Below are 20900 nucleotides of genomic sequence, written 5' to 3'. Positions count from 1 at the left end.
CCATGGAGACATTATGGGCGGTGATGCTGAGCTGGGTCTTTTATGTTGCATTACCTAGGGGGCAGGTGGCATCCACATGCATCCTGTTCTAGGGGCTCTGGATTCTCCTTTTAAAGAGCCCAACCACTACCACCACTGTGGGAGATGCATTGAAACGTGAAGCCTAATACAGCGAGTTATTATTTTCTTAACCAACTAGATCCATCTGGAACTTGCACCCAGGAGACGGAACTTCAGAGTTCAGAGTCATATACTAGAAATCTGTTCGCCTCTTTAATCATTCCCTTGGAGATATTTATGTCCTCGGAGCTATTTATGTCCTCTGGCCCTTGGGGGCTCATGTGGGGGATCATAATACGTACTCCTACGCATTTCAGTGAGATGAATTACATAAAAACTTTTATACCCAAAAGGAACACTTCTCGATGCTCAGCAATAATCAGTCCCCTTCAACTTTCTTATCAGAAATTATCAACACCAGAGAGACAGGGAGAAGAAAGAAGTGACCAGCAAGACAAAAGAACTGCTTTATGACAAGTTTCTGAGTCAGTGTCTTCTATGCACTCCATCTTCTGCCTTTCTCGCCTTACTTTATGTACCAGGGTTCCCTGTGTTTTCAATCCCCTCTTGCCGTAAATGGTATATCCTATTCCTAGGAGCCAGCACTCCCTGGGCAAGACCAATGTTTAAAGCAGCAGGATTTTGCAAAGGCACATGTTAAGTGTTCCCCCTTGCAATCTGAAGCTCCCTTTTCTTCTTTGGAATCCGCCACCAGAAACTGAAGGGCTTTCTCCTGAAGCAACCATTATTAAAACAAAATATAAAAGGTATTTTGATAATCTGACATAGCTGAGAAAGAAGTTAACTCATTCATTCCATCCTAATAATCCTATGAAACTGGTAACTATTACTTATCGTTCATCTGATTATTGCTATATGCAGAGGAGAGGGCGAAACTCATAGGCATGGTGACTTACCTGAGGTCATGCAGCTCGGTGGGTCAAAGGTGATCCTCTGTTTGCCATTCCCTTCCCTTTGCTGCATCAAGATACTTCCCTTTAGAAATAAGAAAGGCTTTGGCACCAGCACTGGGCACATGGCAGAGGTGACTGTGTATAAATATCACAGTGTCCCTCAATCCTGATATTACCCTCCTTTCCAACCTGAAACTCTCAAGAGACCTACTCAACTATGCCTGGTCCTTACTCTCTAAGGTAGCTCTGCTTCCTCTCCTGGGCACAGGCAAGTGACATTTCTGTGGATACAATGCCCAGGAGTTTCAGAGATATTTTAACTCCCATTCTTGAAGTGTGATTCTAGTTTCTAGTTCTAGTCCCCACCAGCTGCAAGCAGCTCCACTATACTTGGCCAACATGCTGCTGTAGATATTTTTAATAATTATTCCATAGGAGGCTTCTTCTCTGAGTCAGGTTTACATCTATTTGTTGATAGTAGAATATTAAAGCGTTTCCCTTTTTTGAGAAGGCAGGTTCTTGGAGTCTTGGAGTGGTGGTAGAACTTGCTAGTCCATTCCCAAAGTTCTTTTGGGAGAAAAGAAAAGACAAAATAGAGTTGTCAAAAAACAAAAAACAACAACAAAAAAAAAAAAAACACATGTGTTCAATGGAGGTAATATAAGATCATTCCTAATGGACATGAAAATATGTCAGTAGTCTAGGATAATTTAAATGTAAGTATGGAAATAGATAAGAAGGGCAGGACAGATGTGGAAATCAGAATAGAGAGCCCCAGGCTTCAAAGTAAAGAAGCCCAGGAGCACACACCTATGACTCCCAATTTTGATGTGGACGGCCGTGAGAATTCAAAAACCATCCACAAGGCTCTTGGATTCTGGAAACTGAAAAAGACTGACACCCAAATGTCAGAATCGTAAGACAGAGCTTTGCTGTTGATGAAGCCCTGGGATAACATGGGGGAAAAAAATAAACACCCCAAACTCACTTTCCCTCCTCTCCTAAAAACATGGATGTGGTCTGTTGTTTGTAGGTGGTTAGAACTGGGAGCAGGGAGAAGGCAGGGGCCAGAAAGTAACCCTCTCCTCAGAATATTTTTAGCCACACTGAATCAGTGGAGGTTTGCCAGGACACCAAGGGTCTCTCATAAGCTGAGAGGAGGGAGGGAGCATAAAAAGGCATCCAGGAATGAGGCCGAGCAAGAGCTGTGCCCAGAGGAAAGGTGGCCTCGCTGGGTGCTGGGCGCCACGCAAAATATTTTTGCATTCTTCTGGCCATCTCCATCCCAGCTGGGAGTCAAGGCTGGTGGGGTGGCAAAGTCTCTGCCTGAAGCGTCCGTCCGTGTTCCCCGGGTAGAGCAGGAAGCAGCCACAGGGAGGCTTGGAGTCATTCAAGCTTGACCTCTAGCCTGGGAGCTTTGTCAGACCTGGAGAAAAAGCCACCCAGGGACAAATTCCACTTGCTAATCTCCTCCTGGATGTGGATCTCTGGTCACCCCCTTTTGACTTGGCACATTGGACTGGCAGCCAGGCCCTGGGCTTCCGTGGAGAGGTCGATGACAGTGGATCCCTTGTGAGAAGGGCAAGAAGGCCAAGGGAAATGGGCAGCCCAGCCGCACGTTGACAGTGGAAAGAAAATCACAACAACCTCACCAGAGAGTCACTTGTCATACTAAAGCTTTCAAAGTTGGCGTTTCCTGTAACCCAATCATCCCACTTCTAGGCTCACATCTAGAAGTATCTTAAAGTGATAGCAAAGATGTGGCCAAAATTTTAACCACAAAGAACGCCCCTTGCTGTTCATAATGGTAAAAGTTTGGAACCTAACTAAGTATCCAATAATAGCCACTTGTTTCAATGACTTAGGGAACAGTGTGCACTGTTCTAAGAGAGAGAGAGAGAGAGAGAGAGAGAGAGAGAGAGAGAGAGAGAGAGAGAGAGAGAAGGAAGGAGAGAAAGAAAGAGAAAGATAGTGTCGAAGGAAGGAAGAAGGAAAGAAGAAGAAATACCGGGTAGTTATTATTGTGTATATTTTGGAAAGAATATAAACATGGCATGGAAATATCATCTGTGATATATTATAATAAAAAATCAGGTAATAGAAGACAAACTTAGAAGGGTTATAAAGTTGATCTCATATAAACCTTTTTAAAAAAGGACCTAAACTTCATAAATCAAATAACAAGAAATCTCTAGCTTGGAAATAATGTCTCAGTCTGTTTGGGCTGCTATAACAAACTACCACAAACTGGGTATTTAGAAAACACAAAAACTGGGGCTGCAGATGTAGCTCAGTTGGTAGAGTGCTTTCCTCCCATGCACAAGGCCCTGGGTTCAATCCTCAGCACCCCCCCCCCAAAAAAAAAAAAAAAAAAAAAGAAAGAAAACACAAAAACTTATTTCTCACAGTTTTGGAGGCTGCAGCATCCAAGATAAAGGTGCAGGCAGATTCAGTTTCTGGGGAGGGCGCCTTTCACAGAGATGAATCCTTACTGCCTCCTCCGAGGGTGGCAGCTCTCTCAGTCTCTCAGTCTCCTTCGTGAGGGCCCCACCATCTTGACCTCATCACCTCCCAACAGGCCCAACCCCTAATATTATCACCTTGGGGGTTAGGATTTCAGCACAGGAATTAGGGATGGGAGATGCAATCATTCACATCATAATGATATGCACTTTTATTCCTGGAAGGTTTTCTCTATTTTTGTATTGTTTCAACATTGAGCACCTATTGTTTCTGCTTTCTATCCCTCAGTCCATTTGAGCCATCTTCCAAGGGATAAGATCAGCTCAGTCTTCCAGTTTACTGATTCATCTTTCATTATATTCACTCTGATACTCCGCCATTCATTTCAATTGATTTTATATTGAGCTTCAGTTTATTAAATTTTAAATTTTTAAAAATTTTTAAATTTTAGAATTTTTTTTAAAATTATGGTAATATAGGCAAAACATGAAATTCACCATCTTAACCATATTAAGTATACGTTCAGTGGCATTAAGTATGTTCAGATTGTAGTTCAGTACAACCATCACCACCACCCAGCTCCAGAATTCTTTTTATCTTGTAAAACTGAAACTCTGTACCATTGAATAATAGCTCCCCATGCCCCTGTTCCTAGCCTTGGGTCACCAACATTCTCCATTCTGTCTGTACGTATATGAAGACTCTAGATACCTCCTGTAAGTGGAAGCACACAGTCCTTGACTTTTTGTGACTGTTTTGTTTCACTTAGCACCATGTCTTCAAGGCTTATCTGCACTGTACCATGTATCAGAACTTCCTCCCTTTGTGAGACTGAAGAATGTTCCACTGTGTCCATATACCAACCCATTCATTCTTCTCTCCATTCCTTGATCCATTCACCTCAATGATGGTCACTTGACATTGCTTCCACTTTTTGGCCATTTGTAAAAAAAAAAAAAAAAAAAAAAAAAATGTTATTATCGACATGAATTAAAAGCCCCTACCTTCACATTTGCTGGTAAATGGACGGAACTGGAGCATATCATGCTAAGTGAAATAAGCCAGTCCCCCCAAAACCAAAGGCCAAATGTTCTCCCTGACATGTGGATGCTAACCCATAACAAGGGAGAGTACGGAGGGGAAGTAGAGAAGTTCATTGGATTAGACAAAGGGGAAGGAAGGGAAGGGAGGGGAGATGGGAATAGGAAAGATAGCAAAATGAATTGGATTTAACTTGCCTCTGTCATATATGAGTACCCAACACCCAACCAGTGTAACTCTACCTCATGTGCAACCCACAAGAATGGGATCACCCTAACCACATGTATATCTAATAACAACAAATTTTCTTTAAAAAGATTCTGCCTTCAATTTTTTGAGTACATACGTTACAATGGCATTGCTGGATTATATGTCAATTTTATGCTTATTTTTTGAGAAATTACCAAGATATCTTTCTACATTAGGTACACTATTTTGCATTACCACCAACAATACATAAGAGTTCCAATTTCTCCAATCCTTGACACCACGTGTTTTATTGACAGGAGCCATGTAATGTGTGAGAGGTGGCTAGTTATTCTTTTCCTGTTGATGAAAATTCTCTGTCATGAGAAAGCGCTCTTCCCTTGGTTCAAGGTGTCACCTGGAGTTCTCTCCTTTGGTGGTTTTTGATAGTTTGGAGTCTTTCTTTCCTAATGCTGACTTTTTTTTCCCTCTGGGTTAGATGATTCTCCATTGCACCCTTGCATTGTGCCCTGGGGGATCTCTGATAGACAGCCTGATGCACAGTTGAGCACAACCTGCAGAGGAAAAGCAACCACTGAGACTTGTGTTTAGATGATTTGGGGGATTGTAAGGGAGGGACAGGATGAGCCCATAACTAGTTTCAGACAATGAAGGATTCTTCACTCTCTGGGGTATGACCAACAATCTAGGGCCAACCTTTGTATCTCCAAAGATGTCAGATGTGTTATTACCCTCCCATCCCCTATAACCACTGTCCAATGTGAAAAGGTACAGAACCTGGGTAAGTTTGTTAGTTGGGGTACCTCCTACTTTGTACTCCCAGCTAAGGACCCTGTTTAAAAAGCCAGACCTGCCTTCCTGATCCTAGCATGGAAGAACCATGGTATAACTTTCAATGACTCACTTGCCTATCTTGGTGTACTTTTCCAACCCAACCCCATACATGTTTGTGTGTCTCATAAGTTATAGTTTCAATCCACTGAGGAATCCCCTTCTTTTCCAATGTAGGTACAGATTTTTTGGGGGGTGGAGGGGGGGTGGGTACCAGGGATTGAACACAGGGACACTCAACCACTGAACCACATCCCCAGCCTTATTTTGTATTTTATTTAGAGACAGGGTCTCCCTGAGTTGCTTAGCACCTTGCTGTTACTGAGGCTGGCTTTGAATTCGCTATTCTCCTGCCTCAGCCTCCCGAGCTGCTGGGATTACAGGTATCCACCACCACACACAGCCAGATTTTTAAACTATCATTTCTCTTATTTATAGGTATGAGGCATGTGTTTGGTTTTTTAATGTAAATTTTTTTACTTATATATGACAGCAGGATGCATTACAATTCTTATTACATATATAGAACACAGTTTTTCATATCTTTGGTTGTATACATAGCATATTCACATCAATTCATGTCTTTATATATGTACTTTGGATAGTAATAATCATCACATTCCACCATCATTCATTACCCTATGCCCCCTCCCTTCCCCTCCAACCCCTCTGCCCTATCTAGAGTTTGTCTATTTTGGATTTCCATCTAGAAACCAGAAACATTTAGTATCTTTGCTGCTTCAAAGAAAACTGTAGAAAGAATAAATTAGTTCAAATTAGAATTTAGCACCTACCAACATATTATACGGCTTACATGAGAACTTTGGTAAATAAAAAAAGATGAAAAGGAAAATTATTTAATAAATGGAGTTATAACTTACCAACTATTTGGAGTAACTTAGGAGCATAGTCTCAAGCCATGTACATAATTCCAAATTCAGGATTAACATAATCAAAGGCAGAGGATGTGTGTAACCTATGATGGTATTTGGCTCAGGAGGAGACAGCCTGAACTGGAGAAGAGAGTTCATGTGGGAAATGGTGCATGGATGTCAAAAGACCTTGGATACCAAAGAGGGGAGCTACTGAGGCCCACTGCTCAGAGCAATCGTATAAAAATAAGGCTTTATGGTAATTCATCCAGTAACTGTGCAAGTGATTCCTCAAGGAGGTAGCGTGCTAGGGAATTCTGAATTAATGATTCTTAACTTTACAGGTCCCATAAACTTCCTAAAATCGGATAGAAATCATAAACCACACTACAGAAATACACATTCACACATATGCAAGCAAAATTTTACAGCTCCAGAGAAATAACAGAGCTCTTAAACACCAGGTTTTTGGAGGGGAAAAAAATATTCCAAAAGAAGGATGGTACTGAGAGAAGGCAAAAAAAAAAAAAAAAAAAAAAAAAGAAGAATAAAAATGACTAAGAAAGTTTGTATTCAGGGGCTGGGGTTGTGGCTCAGTGGTAGAGCGCTTGCCTAGCATGTGTGAGGCACTAGGTTCGATTCTCAGCACCACATATAAATAAATAAATAAATAAATAAAAGGTCCATCGACAACTAAAAAAATAAAAAGAAAGAAAGAAAGTTTGCATTCAGGGAAAATTGAGTTTATCTCCCCAACTAGTATGTTCTGGCCATGAGAATTGTATCTGTCCTATTTACTATTGTGTGCCTTTAGTAAGCAATGCCTTTCACATAGTAAGCAATCAAGTATTCATTGAATGATTTAATGGATGTAATGAATGAATGCCTTCAATCTTTATAACTGAAAAAATCCGCCAATGATTTACCAGAAAAGATGAGGAGGAGGAATGGGGGATGAGGAGGAGGAGAAGGAGGAGGAATGATTTCCAATGTAAAATGATTTCTCCATATTAGAAACACGGAATAAATTTTTCTCTCTACCAGTCCATCTTTTATACCATTTTTTCTCTGTTTATAATATCATTTTATCTCTATTTTCTTTTTATCTTCACTTCCCTCTGATGATATATCCCTCCTCCTCCAGGAATTTTGCTAAAAAGTTTTCATAGTCATCTACTTAAAGGTGCTAGCCAAAATCAATGTCCCAACTCTGACCTCTCAACTTTTCTTCAGCCTCATATCTCAATTACCTATCAGGCTTGATCATTTTTTCCAGGACCTCAAAAATTTCAGATTGTCTAAAATCAAGCTCATTATTTTTTCAGACTTCCTCTAAGTTATAACTTCTTTCTAACTTAACTTTATAACTTAACTCCAATGCATGTTCTCAGAATCCTCCGATGTTCAGACTTCTGGATTAGTGTTGCAAAGAGGTCTTGACTATCTCTCTGGAAATCTGATGGATGCTGTGGGCCCATTCCCAAGGGGAAAACAATGTATATATGCAGACATATTTTTACACATCAAGGAGTTCTTGAATTTCCTGCTGTATATCCAAAGATCCCAGACTAACAACCCCTTTGACAGGTAATAATATATATTTTTCTCTTCCCTCATCTCACCAATTGCTTCCAATGTTTTTCAGATCTTTCTCTCGTTTCCATTTCTACTGCCTTCATCCAGTTCAATCCAAGTGAAAATAGTTTGATGTCCTGAGAATCAAAGCCATCTTGAAATTGGCCTATTTTAACAGTGGGAGATTTCTATAAACACTTCTCTTTGTTGGATTAAGAGACATGATATTGAAAACAGAATAATTGAAGATTCTTATTTACGATTGGTGTGATGTATAGAATGTGGAGATTATCTAATGGAGAATTTGGACAAGAACTTATTTTTGTCACAATATTTTGATAAAATTCTCCTGTAAAAAACATCTAGGGTCTGGGGATGTGGCTCAAGCGGTAGTGTGCTCACCTGGCATGCGCGGGGCACTGGGTTTGATCCTCAGCACCACATAAAAATAAAATAAGGATGTTGTGTCCACCGAAAACTAAAAAAATATATACATATTAAAAAATTCTCTCTCTCTCTTTCTCTTTCTCTCTCTCTCTCTTTAAAAAAAATCTAGGCCTTGGTTTTTTGTTGTTATTGTTGTTGTTTTTGTTGTTGGAGTATACACAAAGAGGAAAGTACTTAAGGTGCTAAATTTATTGGCATGAATTTGTTAATGATATTCTCTTTTTATCCTTTTAATATCTAGAGTATATATTTGTAACACATTTTTTTTATTTCTAATATAAGCAAATTTCATTCTCTCTCTTTTTTCCTTGATCAATCAAGTGAGTCAGTTTTGTTTGTCTCTACAAAGAGCCCACTTTTAGCTTTGTTCATTTGTTTGTTTGTTTTCTATTTTGAAGATTTCCGCTCTTTTTTTTTCAACTTATATTTACTTTGGGCATACTTCCTTTTGTCTTCTAAAGGTAAAAATCTTAGGTCATTGATTGTTAACCCTCTTTCTTTTTCCAATATAACCATATAAAATTCTAAGTTTCCCTGGAACTGTGACATTAGCTGGATCCCATAAAATGTAATGTTTCACCTATACATGATCATCCTGTTCAAGTATTCTTGCTGTCCCCTGTGAATTTTTCTTTGACCTATGAATTATTTAGAAGCGAATTGCCAAATATTTTTTCATAATAGCATATTGCTTTTGGTTGCTGATTAATTCCAATGAGATCAAAGAACATACTCTACATGAATTTAATCCTTTTTAAGTTACTGAAACTTGCCTTACTCATCCATCTTAGTAAATATACTTTTTGTAAACATACATGAACTTGAAAAGTGTTTATTCTGCATTTGTTTTGGGTAGTGCTCTAGAACTAAACTGAGATAAATCAATGAAGAAAAGATGGTTCATATTGCTCAAATTCTCTGTGCCATTAGTGATTTTTTTATCTAGTTCTATCAGATGTTGAAAAGTCTCAAAATCTCCTACTATGACTTTGAAGTTGTCCACATATTCCTTTAATTTTGTCAACTTTTATTTTAGATCTTTCTTACTAGATTCATACTTCATATTTGAAAATACTCTGAATTGAGGTCTAGTTCATCTGATATTGATTGAGTCAGTCCAGATTTCTTACACTTAGTGTTTGAGTGGCACATCTTTTTTTTTCTATTTACTTTTTACAAATTTTTAAAGGTACATTATAGCTATGCATAATAGTGGGATTTATTGTTATATCTTTGTACATGCACATAACATAATTTGGTCAATTTTATTCCCTAGTACTTCTCCTAATCCCCTTCCTCTACTCTACTGGTCTCTCTCCTATTTTCATGAAATCCCCTCTTTTTTTCCTAATTAGTTTTATTCTGAATCGTTATATGTAAAATTTGTCCTTTGAGACAATATGTAATTGAATATTGTTTTCTAAAAATCCCTTCTGATAATCTCTGTCTTTTGAGTGTTTCACTATTAAAATATAATTATTAATGTAATGGGATTTAAATCTACCATTTTGGGGGCTGGGGATGTGGCTCGCCTGGCATGCGTGCAGCCCAGGTTCGATCCTCAGCACCACATACAAACAAAGATGTTGTGTCCGCCGAAAACTAAGAAATGAATATTAAAAAATTCTCTCTCTCTCTCTCTCTCTCTTTAAAAAAATAAAAAATAAATAAATCTACCATTTTATGATTTGCTTTCTGTATATCCCTCTACTTTTTGTTCTTATATCCCCCCTTTCTTGCCTTCTTTTGGATTATTTTAATATTTTTAGCATTCCATTTTAATTTGTTGATTTTTTAAAAAAAAATACAGTTCTTTTTGCCTTTTTTTAAAAAGATGCTCTAGGTATTACAATATATGTCATTACAGCTTTGTAGTTAATGTTATAACACTGTATGTAAAGTGTAAAAATTTTGCACCTTCCTGTCTCTGTAATAAAATACCTGAGGAAATCAACTTATAAGGAGGAGAGGTTTATTTTTGGCTCAGAGTTTCTGGGGTTCCAGTCCATCTTCCCTGTGGCTTTGGGTATGTGGTAAGAAAGCATGTCATGGCAGAAGCATGTGGCAGAGGTGTCTGCTCACCTCATGGCAGCTGAGCAACAAGGTCCCAATATCCCCTTCAAGGGCCTGTCCCCAATGATCTCACTTCCTTTCACTAGACTCCATCTTTTGAAAGTTTTGCCACTTCCCAACAGTGCCATCATCTGAGGACCAAGCCTTTAACACAGGGGCTTTCTGGAGACATTCAAGATCCAAACCATTTCAAAGCCTCTATAAACATCTGTGTGCCTTGAAGATACCACAAGACAGTGTTATTTTTTTTTCTTTAAACAGTCATATTTTTTAATCAAATTAGGAAAAAAGATAACTCTTCCATCTTTATCCAGGTCTTTACCAGCTATTCTTTACCTCTGAATATCCAGGTTTCCTTCTATCATCATTTCTCCTCAACCTGAAGAATTTCCTTAAGCATTTCTCATGATGAAGTCAGCTGGCAACAGATTATTTCATTTTCCTTTACCTGAACGCATGTTTATTTTATCTTCATAAAGATTTTTCTGTTTGAGGTTTTTGTTTGTTTCTTTGTTTGTTTGTTTTCCTCTTCTGACTTCCTGAGCATCTGAAGAGAAGCCTGTGATTATTCAAAGCAACATTTCCTTTTGTGTGAAGTGTTGGTTTCAAGATTCTTTCTTTATCTTTGGTTTTCTATCATTGGATTATTATATATCTAAGTGGTTTTCTGTGAATATGTCTAAAGTTTATTGATTTTTTTGAGTCTGCAAACTTATTTATTTCATCAAATGTGGGGGAGTTTGGGGCTTTTATTTCTTCTCTGTTCTTCTTCTAGGACTTTAATTACCCAAAATTGAACCTTTTTATATTATTACACAGGTCCTTGAAAGTCTGTCCATGTCTCCCATCTTTTCCCCCCTTTCCTCTTCAATTTGACGATACCTTGCCTATATTCACCCAGTCCTTTGATATTTACCAATCTATTAAGTCATTTCAGTATATATTTTTATTTTAGATATTCTATTTATTAATTAAATTAATAAAGATATTAATCCTTAACATCTCCATTTTCTTTTTATGTGTTCTATTTTGCTGCTAAGATTTTTCTTTTTATTCATTTCAAGAATATTGTCTGTTATTTCATTGACCATAGTTGAAAATAACCACGTGGAAGTCCTTTCTAATAACTCCAACAGCTAAGTCACAGCAAGGTTTTAATCTGATCTGGAGTTGTCATTTTTGGTTTTTGATTTTTGGTGGTTGTTGTTGTTTTGCCTTTTTCATTCAGAATGGGCCACAATGGCACCTGGTCCTTTATGTACACAATAATTTTGGATTTTATCCTGGACATCGTGGTGAGTCTTATATCATCTGGAATTTTATGACAATCCTCTGGAGAAGACTGATTTTTTTTTTTCATTTGTTTGTTTCAACAATTAGTTCAGGTAGATTCTATGTGTATAGAGGCTCAAATATCAAGTCTAAGTTTCATCCTTTGCTGTGCTCCTATGAGCCTGTTCCATGAAATCTTTATTAAGAAATCAATCTGAAACTTGTGGGCTTCCAAAACAGTCTGAAGACCCCTTTATCTCTCCAGCTCGCTCCCTTGCTTGATTTCCCTGTCACTCTCTGGCATGGGTATCTGGCCATTTTTCTCTGATTTCTTTCTTGACCAGAAAGATTTGCAGTTTTATTTCGAGTTTGGAGGTTTAGTTGCCTGTGTCCCGCTGCATCATGACGACAGATCACCCTCAGGGCAAAGTTCCCACAGAATGAGAAACTCAGGCCTCCACTCAAGTCAATTCTCCAAGTCTTGGTTCCCCTCTGTAATCGGCCTGATTCTGTTTATTATTTGGAATCCTTGGGTAGTGTGCTTTGTAGTTTGTTCATAGTCTACAATTTTTATTTGTGGGAGGGTTGGTCCAATGGGAAACTTAAACAATAAACCCATCATATCAGTTTCATTGGTTCAGAAGTTTAAATAATTCCGTTTTCTCTGTGATCCTGTCCTAACGTGGAGTCTTAAGGGGCTTACCTAACAAAGTGCAGTCTAGCCACTGTATTTCATTCAAAGCAATTCCGAGAAGAGTGGTCAGTCCCAGTAGGAGGTTGATAAAGACTCTAGTTCAAAACTCACTCTTTTTAAAATGTCCTTCTCCACTAACTAACTTTCATTTTACCTTTTGACTAGATTTGCTTTGAAATCTCATTCTGAAATCCTAAGTCAACTGAAAACTCGGCTCACATAGCCTTTTTTCTTTTCCCCCCTTCCTCCACTCCAACTTCCCCTTTGCAAAAGCGGCTCAGTGTTTTCCCTTTCCACTGTAGTCTGACTAAACTGATCTCCTCTTTGCAAACCTTTGCTCCTTGCTCTCATGCTGAGCACCTTAAACCCAGGAACCAAGATGGCAAACTCAGCATCTCCCTGAGAAAATGGAATATCCATGAGACAGAGGTGGAATGTCCAAAGATAGAATGTGTTTGGGAGACAGGGAATGTGTTTGAGTGAAAAAAAGAAGATAATTGGAAATACCACACTTACAATTGAATGATTCAATGCTATTTAATGCTTTCTATCTATAGGCATGTATATGATATTTTTTACTGTAGAGATACTATGCAATAAAGAGATACATGTTATATATCTATAGTACAGATAGATTCTATATATACTTTATATATACTATTGAATATAGAGTTTGGATCGTTTTATTTTTTTCTAAGCAAATAACTCCGATAGTCCTGTTTTGAATTCCACAAAGAATCCCAGGTTCTCATAATACTATCAGTTATTGATGGCATTATTGGTGCCAGGCACTCTGCTAAGCAACATGAATATCTTTGTTTTATCAAATGTTATGGCAGCCCTGCAAGGCAGGCATTGCTTTTCCCCATTTACTGATGAGAAAACTGAAGGTCAAAGAGGTTAAGGAACATGTCCAGGGCTATACACCAGTTCAGTGGATAGAGGACAGACTTGAGCCCAGGCGAGACGCCGGAGCCTGTGATTTTTTTCACCCTGTCTCCCCTTTCGAAATCACAGGCTGCCATTCAAACGGAATTTGATGCTACTCGTCACTCAGTGTAGTAGAGAGAGGGGATGTGCCCTGCTGGAAAGAGAATATTCACTTTTAAAGAAAACTCCACTTTTAAACAAAAGTCTACCAAATGACACCATGATCATGATATCCATAACTATAATGAATAATCAAAGAGAAGGGAGATCAGAAGAGTAGAACAAGAGGAACCAGGGAGGGAGGAGGGAAGATCCTGGGGAATGAGACTGATCAAATTTTCCCTTGAAAGATTGTCCTGTGGTTAGTGATACTGAAGCCTTGTGACCGATAGGGTACAAATTTGATCAAATTACTTGCATGTATAAATATGGCGTAATGAACTCCACTGTTTTGTATAATCCCAATGTACCAATAAAAATAAATAAATTAAAAGAGAAGAGTGTTCCAATCCTAGATTGTTACCAGCTTCCTGTAAAACCTTGCCACCACTCAACTCCTCTCAGTCTTCTTTCTCTGCGTGTATGACAGAAATGAAAATGTACTGCACGATACTTTTCCGAACTGTTCTAGAAATAAAAATGACACAGGCTAAGAAAGTATGACTAAAGTATAAAGTGGATTGGAAATATCTTTAGCCCAACTCACAAACTAGCACTTCCTTTTCTAAGTTTTACAGTTACGACTTCAACAGAGAAGGACCCAGGAGCAGCTGGCTAACCAAGGCCTCATACCACGTGAGTACCCACAGCTCTTACTTATTTCTATGTCCATCGGACCTTGCCATTTCCGAGCTGGATAGCGCCTCAGAGGTCATTTAATGTAAGCCAATGAATTGATCACCTGAGAGCCTCATAGAAACTGTATCAGCAGAAATCTAGGTGTGGGATACCTTGCCCTACCTGCCACTCACCCACAAGGTGCTCCCTTTAACCGTACAGATTGTGCCTAAAATTCCAACATGAGTTTCTTCTTAGGTAAACAATTCACTATGGGAACCCTCACTCCTTTCCTACTTTTAATATTGGGCATTATGACTATTCTTTCCAGAAGGGTCAGTCCCATAATGTTTATTCTCACCCCTTATTTTAGTTCTGGAATATTTGAGTCTACCATTAATTGGGTATGGTCAATTATTTTCCTTTCTGGAAGATTGATTAGCAATCCCGGTTTAGCTCAAAGGACCATCGAATTCCTTAATTATTAATTAATATTGATTGATTAATATTGAATTATTGGCCATATTTCTGGATCAAAGAAGAAAGATTTTGGGCTGGGGATGTGGCTCAAGCGGTAGCGCGCTCACCTGGCATGCATGCAGCCCGGGTTCGATCCTCAGCACCACATACCAACAAAGATGTTGTGTCCCCCAAGAACTAGAAAATAAATGTTGGAAAATTCTCTCTCTCTCTCTCTCCTCTCTCACTCTCTCTTTAAAAAAAAAAAAAGAAGAAAGATTTTCATATCATTTTGAAAAATACATTTGAAATGTTCTACCAATCTAGCTACTAAAGCTAATTCTTGGTTATATATATGGAAACTGGGCGAAGAATGCCCCAGATGAATGGAATCACAGGATTCCAGTCACGGATGAATGGAATCACCTTCAAAGTGCTCTGATCATACTAACTGACTCCCCAATACAATTTAAAGATTAAGATTCATAACACTTGGAGAAATTCAGGTCCCTCTATAATGATTATTCAGCATTTAGTAAGGAACAAATTTGCCCTTGAAAGATTGTCCTGTGGTTAGTGATACTGAAGCCTTGTGAAGTTTACTCTGTGCTTCAGAGCCAGAGTAGCACTAAAAATTCAGCAGTCGGTGACCTTACAACAGAGCCACATTTTTAGTGGTCTGCTGGAAACAGCTCCCCTGTGATTTCAAGGTTGTTTCAGCAACAGTTACAGCAGCAAAAAGTAACCAAAGAAAGCAAGTCCATGTGTGGTCTGTTTCATCTTGGTCAGCCCTCTTGTGGAGGTGCTAAAGACAGAGGGAAACCAAGGAACTGCAGACAGACCTTCAGTTAGGTAAATACAGTTTCACTCAAAGCTGATAATCTCTGTCCTCACTGACATTCCTTTCCTCTGAATTCTGGAGAGGCGAATGAAGCAGCTAACTTGTTCACAAGTTGTTTAAACAAATTCAACCCATGTGCTTGAATACTCTGAGCCTGGGTCTTGCTGGGATGAGAATAAACATTGGGTTTTGTTGTTGTTGTTGTTTGGGTTTTGAGGTTAAATCTGGGAATCCATAGAAACAACCAAGATTAACAGGAATCAACCCTACAATGTATTTTTAAATAACGCTTCTCAAGTCAGTTGTGGAAATCAAGCATCTGTTTTTGTAGTAGACCCAATGTCAATGCAATATTCTGTTCTTCAGGAAGAGTATAGACATTAGCAAAATGCTACTTAACAGAAATATTGCATCCATAGTCCATTTCATCATGAAGATAATTTCTTAGGTGGAGGGGAACAGTTCTGCAAAAATTTAAAAAAAAAATTTAATTCAACCAAATGCTAAAGGTTATCCATAGTCTCTGATCAACCAGCCTTGTAGAGTCTCTCAGATTGGTCGAGGGTGTGGATTCCGCTCTGGAAAAGTGTGCAAGCCAGGTCTGGTGCACATGGCAGGCTCTGCCTGAGCCGACCTTTTCTACTTAGTTCTACTCAGCAAGCTCAAGTCAGATGCGGCTCTCCACTTGCCCATGGATAGCTTCTTCAGTCCCATCTGAGATTAAACGTGCCATGCGCATGCAAGGCAGAGCCCTGTGTTTCCTCAGGCACCTGGAGTTCATGGGTAAATGCAAGCAATCAGGGGAAGGAAAGAGCGACAGACGAGTCTCAGGGTCGTTTCACTTCAATCTAAGGCCACAAATTTTAGTATAAACCAGACGAGGTGCAGGGTCCTGAAGCAGGTACCAGAGGGACAATGATCCTGAGCAACGTGATCCTCCAGAGAAATTCAGGATGTTAGGAGTTACGATGACAAGGAACACACAAGTGTAATTCAATGTGGAGCTCATTAAGTTCCACAGAGGGCTATTTTTATTTCTTTATCCTATTATATGAATTTTTTGAAACAAAGGAGAAAGAATAGAAGAAAAACTAATGGTCCTCAAAAATCTGTTGTCTAAGATTTTTAATTTTTTATTTATTAAAAAATATATACACATATGCACATATGTGTGTGTGTGTATGTGTGTGTGTGTACACGCATAATGGCTGTCTCAGTTAGGGCTGTTGGGGCCCCTGCCTCCTTTCCTGGGCCTCTTTTTATTCCTTCCAGAAGCCCCATGAGAATTCCCACACGATTGCTGGTTCTGTTCAGAATAGAAGTTGAAAAACACTAACCTAGTCAAATCCTTATTTGTCTTTAATGTTCATGAAATTGAGGTTGAGGATGCCCAAGAGAATTTTCCAGCTGTCTCAAAGGCAGGTCCAATGTGATCCCATTTTCTGTAGTTTTTAATTTATGAGAATTTAAATGCATGCAAAATAAGATTTTTCATAAGATCTCACTTTGCTCATGAAATTTGAAATAATTCCAATCCTCCCTTAAATTTTTAAAACTTATCATAAATTTCCTAAATCCAAAACGAAGAGCCAAGTGAATTGACTATTCTTAGACCGCTAACATACAGCAGTGCTCTTGAGCTGGTCAGCAGAAACGCCGGCCATCCTTGGGTAGAATTGGTCTCACATTTTACATCAGGTTAAGTCTTCAGAGTTTGTCCTTTGCAAAAAAAAAAAAAAAATGCAGTCCCCTTATAATGCATCAGAGAAAAGGCCGGAATCTGGGTCTCCCAATCCCCAAGTAAGCCCATTTTCTCAAAGTTCAGAAGGAATCACTTGACTCTTAAAAGCACTTACTTACATTTTTGCCATTAAAAAAAAATTCAGTTGGAATTTGACAAATTAAAAGCAAGGTGTGCATATTCCAAGGATAAGCCCATGGTTTTAATGAAATGGCGTCAGGTTCTGCAGGATGATCTGTGCTTTGCTATGACCAACATCCCATGAAAAACTCCACTGACTTAGTTTTGTAGCAGATCTCACTTGAGTTGCACTCGGAGATGCTGATTAAATTTTAAGGTTTCTCTCCCACTGACTCTACAGAGCTAAACCACAAATATTTCCTAGTTGATTAGTGCAACTGGTCCAGCAGGGTTGAAATTCTCCTCTTTCCCTCTTCCTAGCTATGCATCCTACAGATTTTAAGGTTGCTGATCAGTAAAAAAGGAGTCCCCAGCCCCCAGCCACAAATCATGTTTTATAATCCCCTATTACTTCTCTTAAGTATTCACTTTGTTCTTGTTGGTATGAGTTATGAGTTTAGGATTTCCCCTCTTCAAGTGCTTTGAATGAACTTAAAGGCATCGTCTCTTGACTAAAAGTCAAGAAGGACAGGGTTCTAAGGTCACTGTAGAACCCCTTGAACAACTTTGAGCAATAAGAAGAGGATTCTTGGGTCAGAAGTGTGGGTCTCAGCCATATCCTCAGATTGCTCTCACATTTGTAATACCAGCTGTGCTGTTTAGTTTTTAAAATAGTCATGATATCTTGGGGAAATACCTTCTCAAAGTGAACTTAGAAATATTACTTTAAAGATTTATCATTTGGATTTCTTTCCAAAACCTCACCTCTGAATCTCAAAATGGAGATTTTGAATTGCCTCATTTCCCACGGTTATTAGAACTCAAAGGAAATGACTTCACTGTCCCTCCCTACCAGGTTTCAGGCTGTAAGAGGGCCTCAAAGCCCTGTACCTTCTCATGGTTCTAGGACAAAGCTAACTTCTCTCCCCTTGTAGTTCTCTGGTGCATATTTTTTTCCCTACAATTCTTTACCCTGAGCATCACTCTACTGGGTAGAATCCTCAATGACATGTTTCATTCCAATCTATTCCAAAGCCTTAGTGTGGAAGGTCAACCAGCCCCATGATTACACTCTATAAAATGGCCACAGAGCAATTCAGGAAATATTTAATAGCCATCTGCTATGTGAAAGGCTCTGGGGAACACTCATCCAGAGGAATCAGACACATTTCTTTGTCTAGAAGGGGCCCCAAGCACTCCTATTTAATTGTCCCCTGTAACAATATTGAACAACTTTATTTCCATACGGGAGAGTGGTCATAGGAGGATTGAAAGAAAAGAAAATACCATACATTTTCCTCTCCTTCTCTGCAACTAAAGAGAGTCTAATGGGGTTGAACCCAAGGGAGACAGGAAGAAAAGCTTGAAAACAGAAGATGAGAGTAGAGGAAGTAAAACAGATGTCAGAGGACGTACATCCCAGACAGGGTGCTATCTGTCCACAGAGTGCCAGAGAAAGCTGTCCCTGACATGAATGAATCGTCTGGGCAGCTTGATTCCATGATCTGATCAATGTCAATGAATTTCAAGATACAATGAGCTGTCTATGAATGGTGCTGCCTTTATTTTTTTGCAGACTAATCCAAGCTACAGCAGCCACATACTTACTGCAAAGCCTTGGTAAATCCCCGAATTCTGTGACCTTCCTGGTAGCAAGAAGAATGATGGGGGCAATTCCTGCACCCGCGCCCCATGCAGCTTCACCATAGTTTTGAGAAGTGGACTGGACAAAGTCTCTCTTCCTTTTCTCAGTGCATTCATTTGACTTGGCTTCTCCCCACAGCACCCTACCACACACTGTTGGCTGTCTGAGCAGAACACGGCACGAGGGGATTAATCTGTCTGCCTCTTCCCTTCTTTCTAACATCTCAACTTCAGAGACAGGAAAGGTGCCCTGGATTTTCATGGCAATCCCATTTGGGGTCAACAATCCCACCTTCCACCCCCATCTCTCTATCCCCTGACCCCTAGAAACTACAAAACCAGTCATTGCAGACACATTTTGAATTCGTCTTTGTATCCTTTTTCGGAAAAATTCCAAAGTATTCACGCATGTTGCATCAAATTCCACAACTGTACAAGCTAGGTCTTAAATATTACAAAGCTACATTAGAAAAATGGACTGTTTCCAGACCCCTAAGAGTATAATTTGGGTACCGAATAAGCAATTTATCACCAACCTAAAAAGAGAATATAATTTCCAAAGTGTTATCACTTATGTATAGCATATATCCAAATTGCTAAAAAAGAAAGTACTCATGATCCAGTCTGTCTTTAAAAGGAAAGCAGAGAGCAAATAAGCATTACTTAGTTAGTTTTATAAGTGGGAAACAGCACAGGAAGCTAATTAGACTAGTTCAAGGTTATACCAAGAATAGATAAGAAAAGGACAGAGATCAAATAGAGGGTTCCCAAATTTGATGGCACCCAGAACTTCTTTAATTATACACCTAAACTGCCATAGGTATTATGTACGAAATAGTTGTGTCTTTCCTCAAAAAACCCACATACATTAATTATTAATCCATATGTTTGCTTTTATTCGTTAACAGCATATACATTTATCATCCAATGCTTTTTGATGAAAACAACCATTTCCAAGCTATATTTCTATGATTCCAGGCAGTGGCAATGAAAAATGACAATTTTGTTAGCCGAGCATCCTTTCTCCGGACAGACATACCCTTTTCCTTCAACCTTTTGAAATACTAAAAATCAGTCCTAGCAATCTATTGCTCCTTTTTTGAACTCAGATTCCCAAGGACCCTAGGTCAGGACCCACTGGCCTTACAAACTCCATAGCAACGTTTCTTAAACCTGTGCATTAAAATCACCTGGAGGAACAGATCAACAGATCCTTAGGTCCCATCCTCCCCCATTTCTGATGCTGTAGTTCTGACGTGTGGCTCAAGAATTGGACTTTCTAGCAGGTTCCAAGTTGATGCCAAGGATGTAACCCAGGAGCTACACTTCGGGAAACATGGCTTTAGTTGTTCGGGCTCTTTGATTCTGTCCCTGGGTTCTTATCCTTTGTACCCATGAAGCTGAGTTCTCCCTGAGCCTGGTAGTGAGAGGTTCCCTTGAGAGAAGTCCAGCTCTGCCACAACATTCCCTATGGTGCCAGAGCTGCAGTCCAACACCACACCCTGCCCAGTTCAGACGAGTCAGGCCTCTGACTTCCATGAGTTCTTGGAGGCCTATTTTCTCCATAGTCTGGAATCTTGCTGGAAGCGAGAGGTTTGACTGGTGCAAAGAGGACTGCAAGAGGCTGGTTCTTATCTCCGGATCGTTTTTTTTTTTGAGTTCTAAGTAAGCAAATATTTATACACACAGCTGACCCAAATTAGCTGGAGCTTCAGGGACAGAAATAGGAATAGCCGGCAACCAAACTCTAAGGCGAGAACATGAATTCCCCTGTGAGAAGCGATTTATCTTCCTCCAGGGGGGACGAGTCAGATGTGTGGCTGACTGGATTTATAACCAGATTTTAATTTGAAATCACATGGACTTATTTTTTTAATTTAGGAATCCAAATTCCTTTTCGATTTTAAATGTCAATGTCCTTTAAATACAAAATTTTGCC

The 20900-nt window shown here is 39.2% G+C and overlaps 1 protein-coding gene across 3 annotated transcripts in view; it reads left to right on the top strand.

Moving 5' to 3' along the window:
* The window catches only part of MYOCD (myocardin), a 97571-nt gene that overhangs the window by 25355 nt on the left and 51316 nt on the right, over positions 1–20900 (top strand). Inside the window, exons 2-3 of one of the 3 annotated variants that reach the window (XM_081271518.1) lie at positions 14109–14174; positions 18894–18937. The exons of 1 other annotated variant lie outside the window; for it this stretch is intronic. Coding sequence is in view for 1 of the 2 variants with exons in the window: in XM_081271516.1 (XP_081127642.1) it covers positions 14109–14174 (66 nt within the window). In the remaining variant the exon portion in view is untranslated. The remainder of the gene's footprint in view (positions 1–14108; positions 14175–18893; positions 18938–20900) is intronic. One more of the 3 variants, XM_081271516.1, reaches the window with a different exon arrangement.

The sequence above is a fragment of the Spermophilus citellus genome, assembly GCF_964194105.1.
Source record: "Spermophilus citellus genome assembly, chromosome: 17".
NCBI lineage: Eukaryota > Metazoa > Chordata > Mammalia > Rodentia > Sciuridae > Spermophilus > Spermophilus citellus.
Note: the sequence above shows the minus strand (reverse complement) of the source record. Positions and strands in the feature narration are given on the sequence as shown.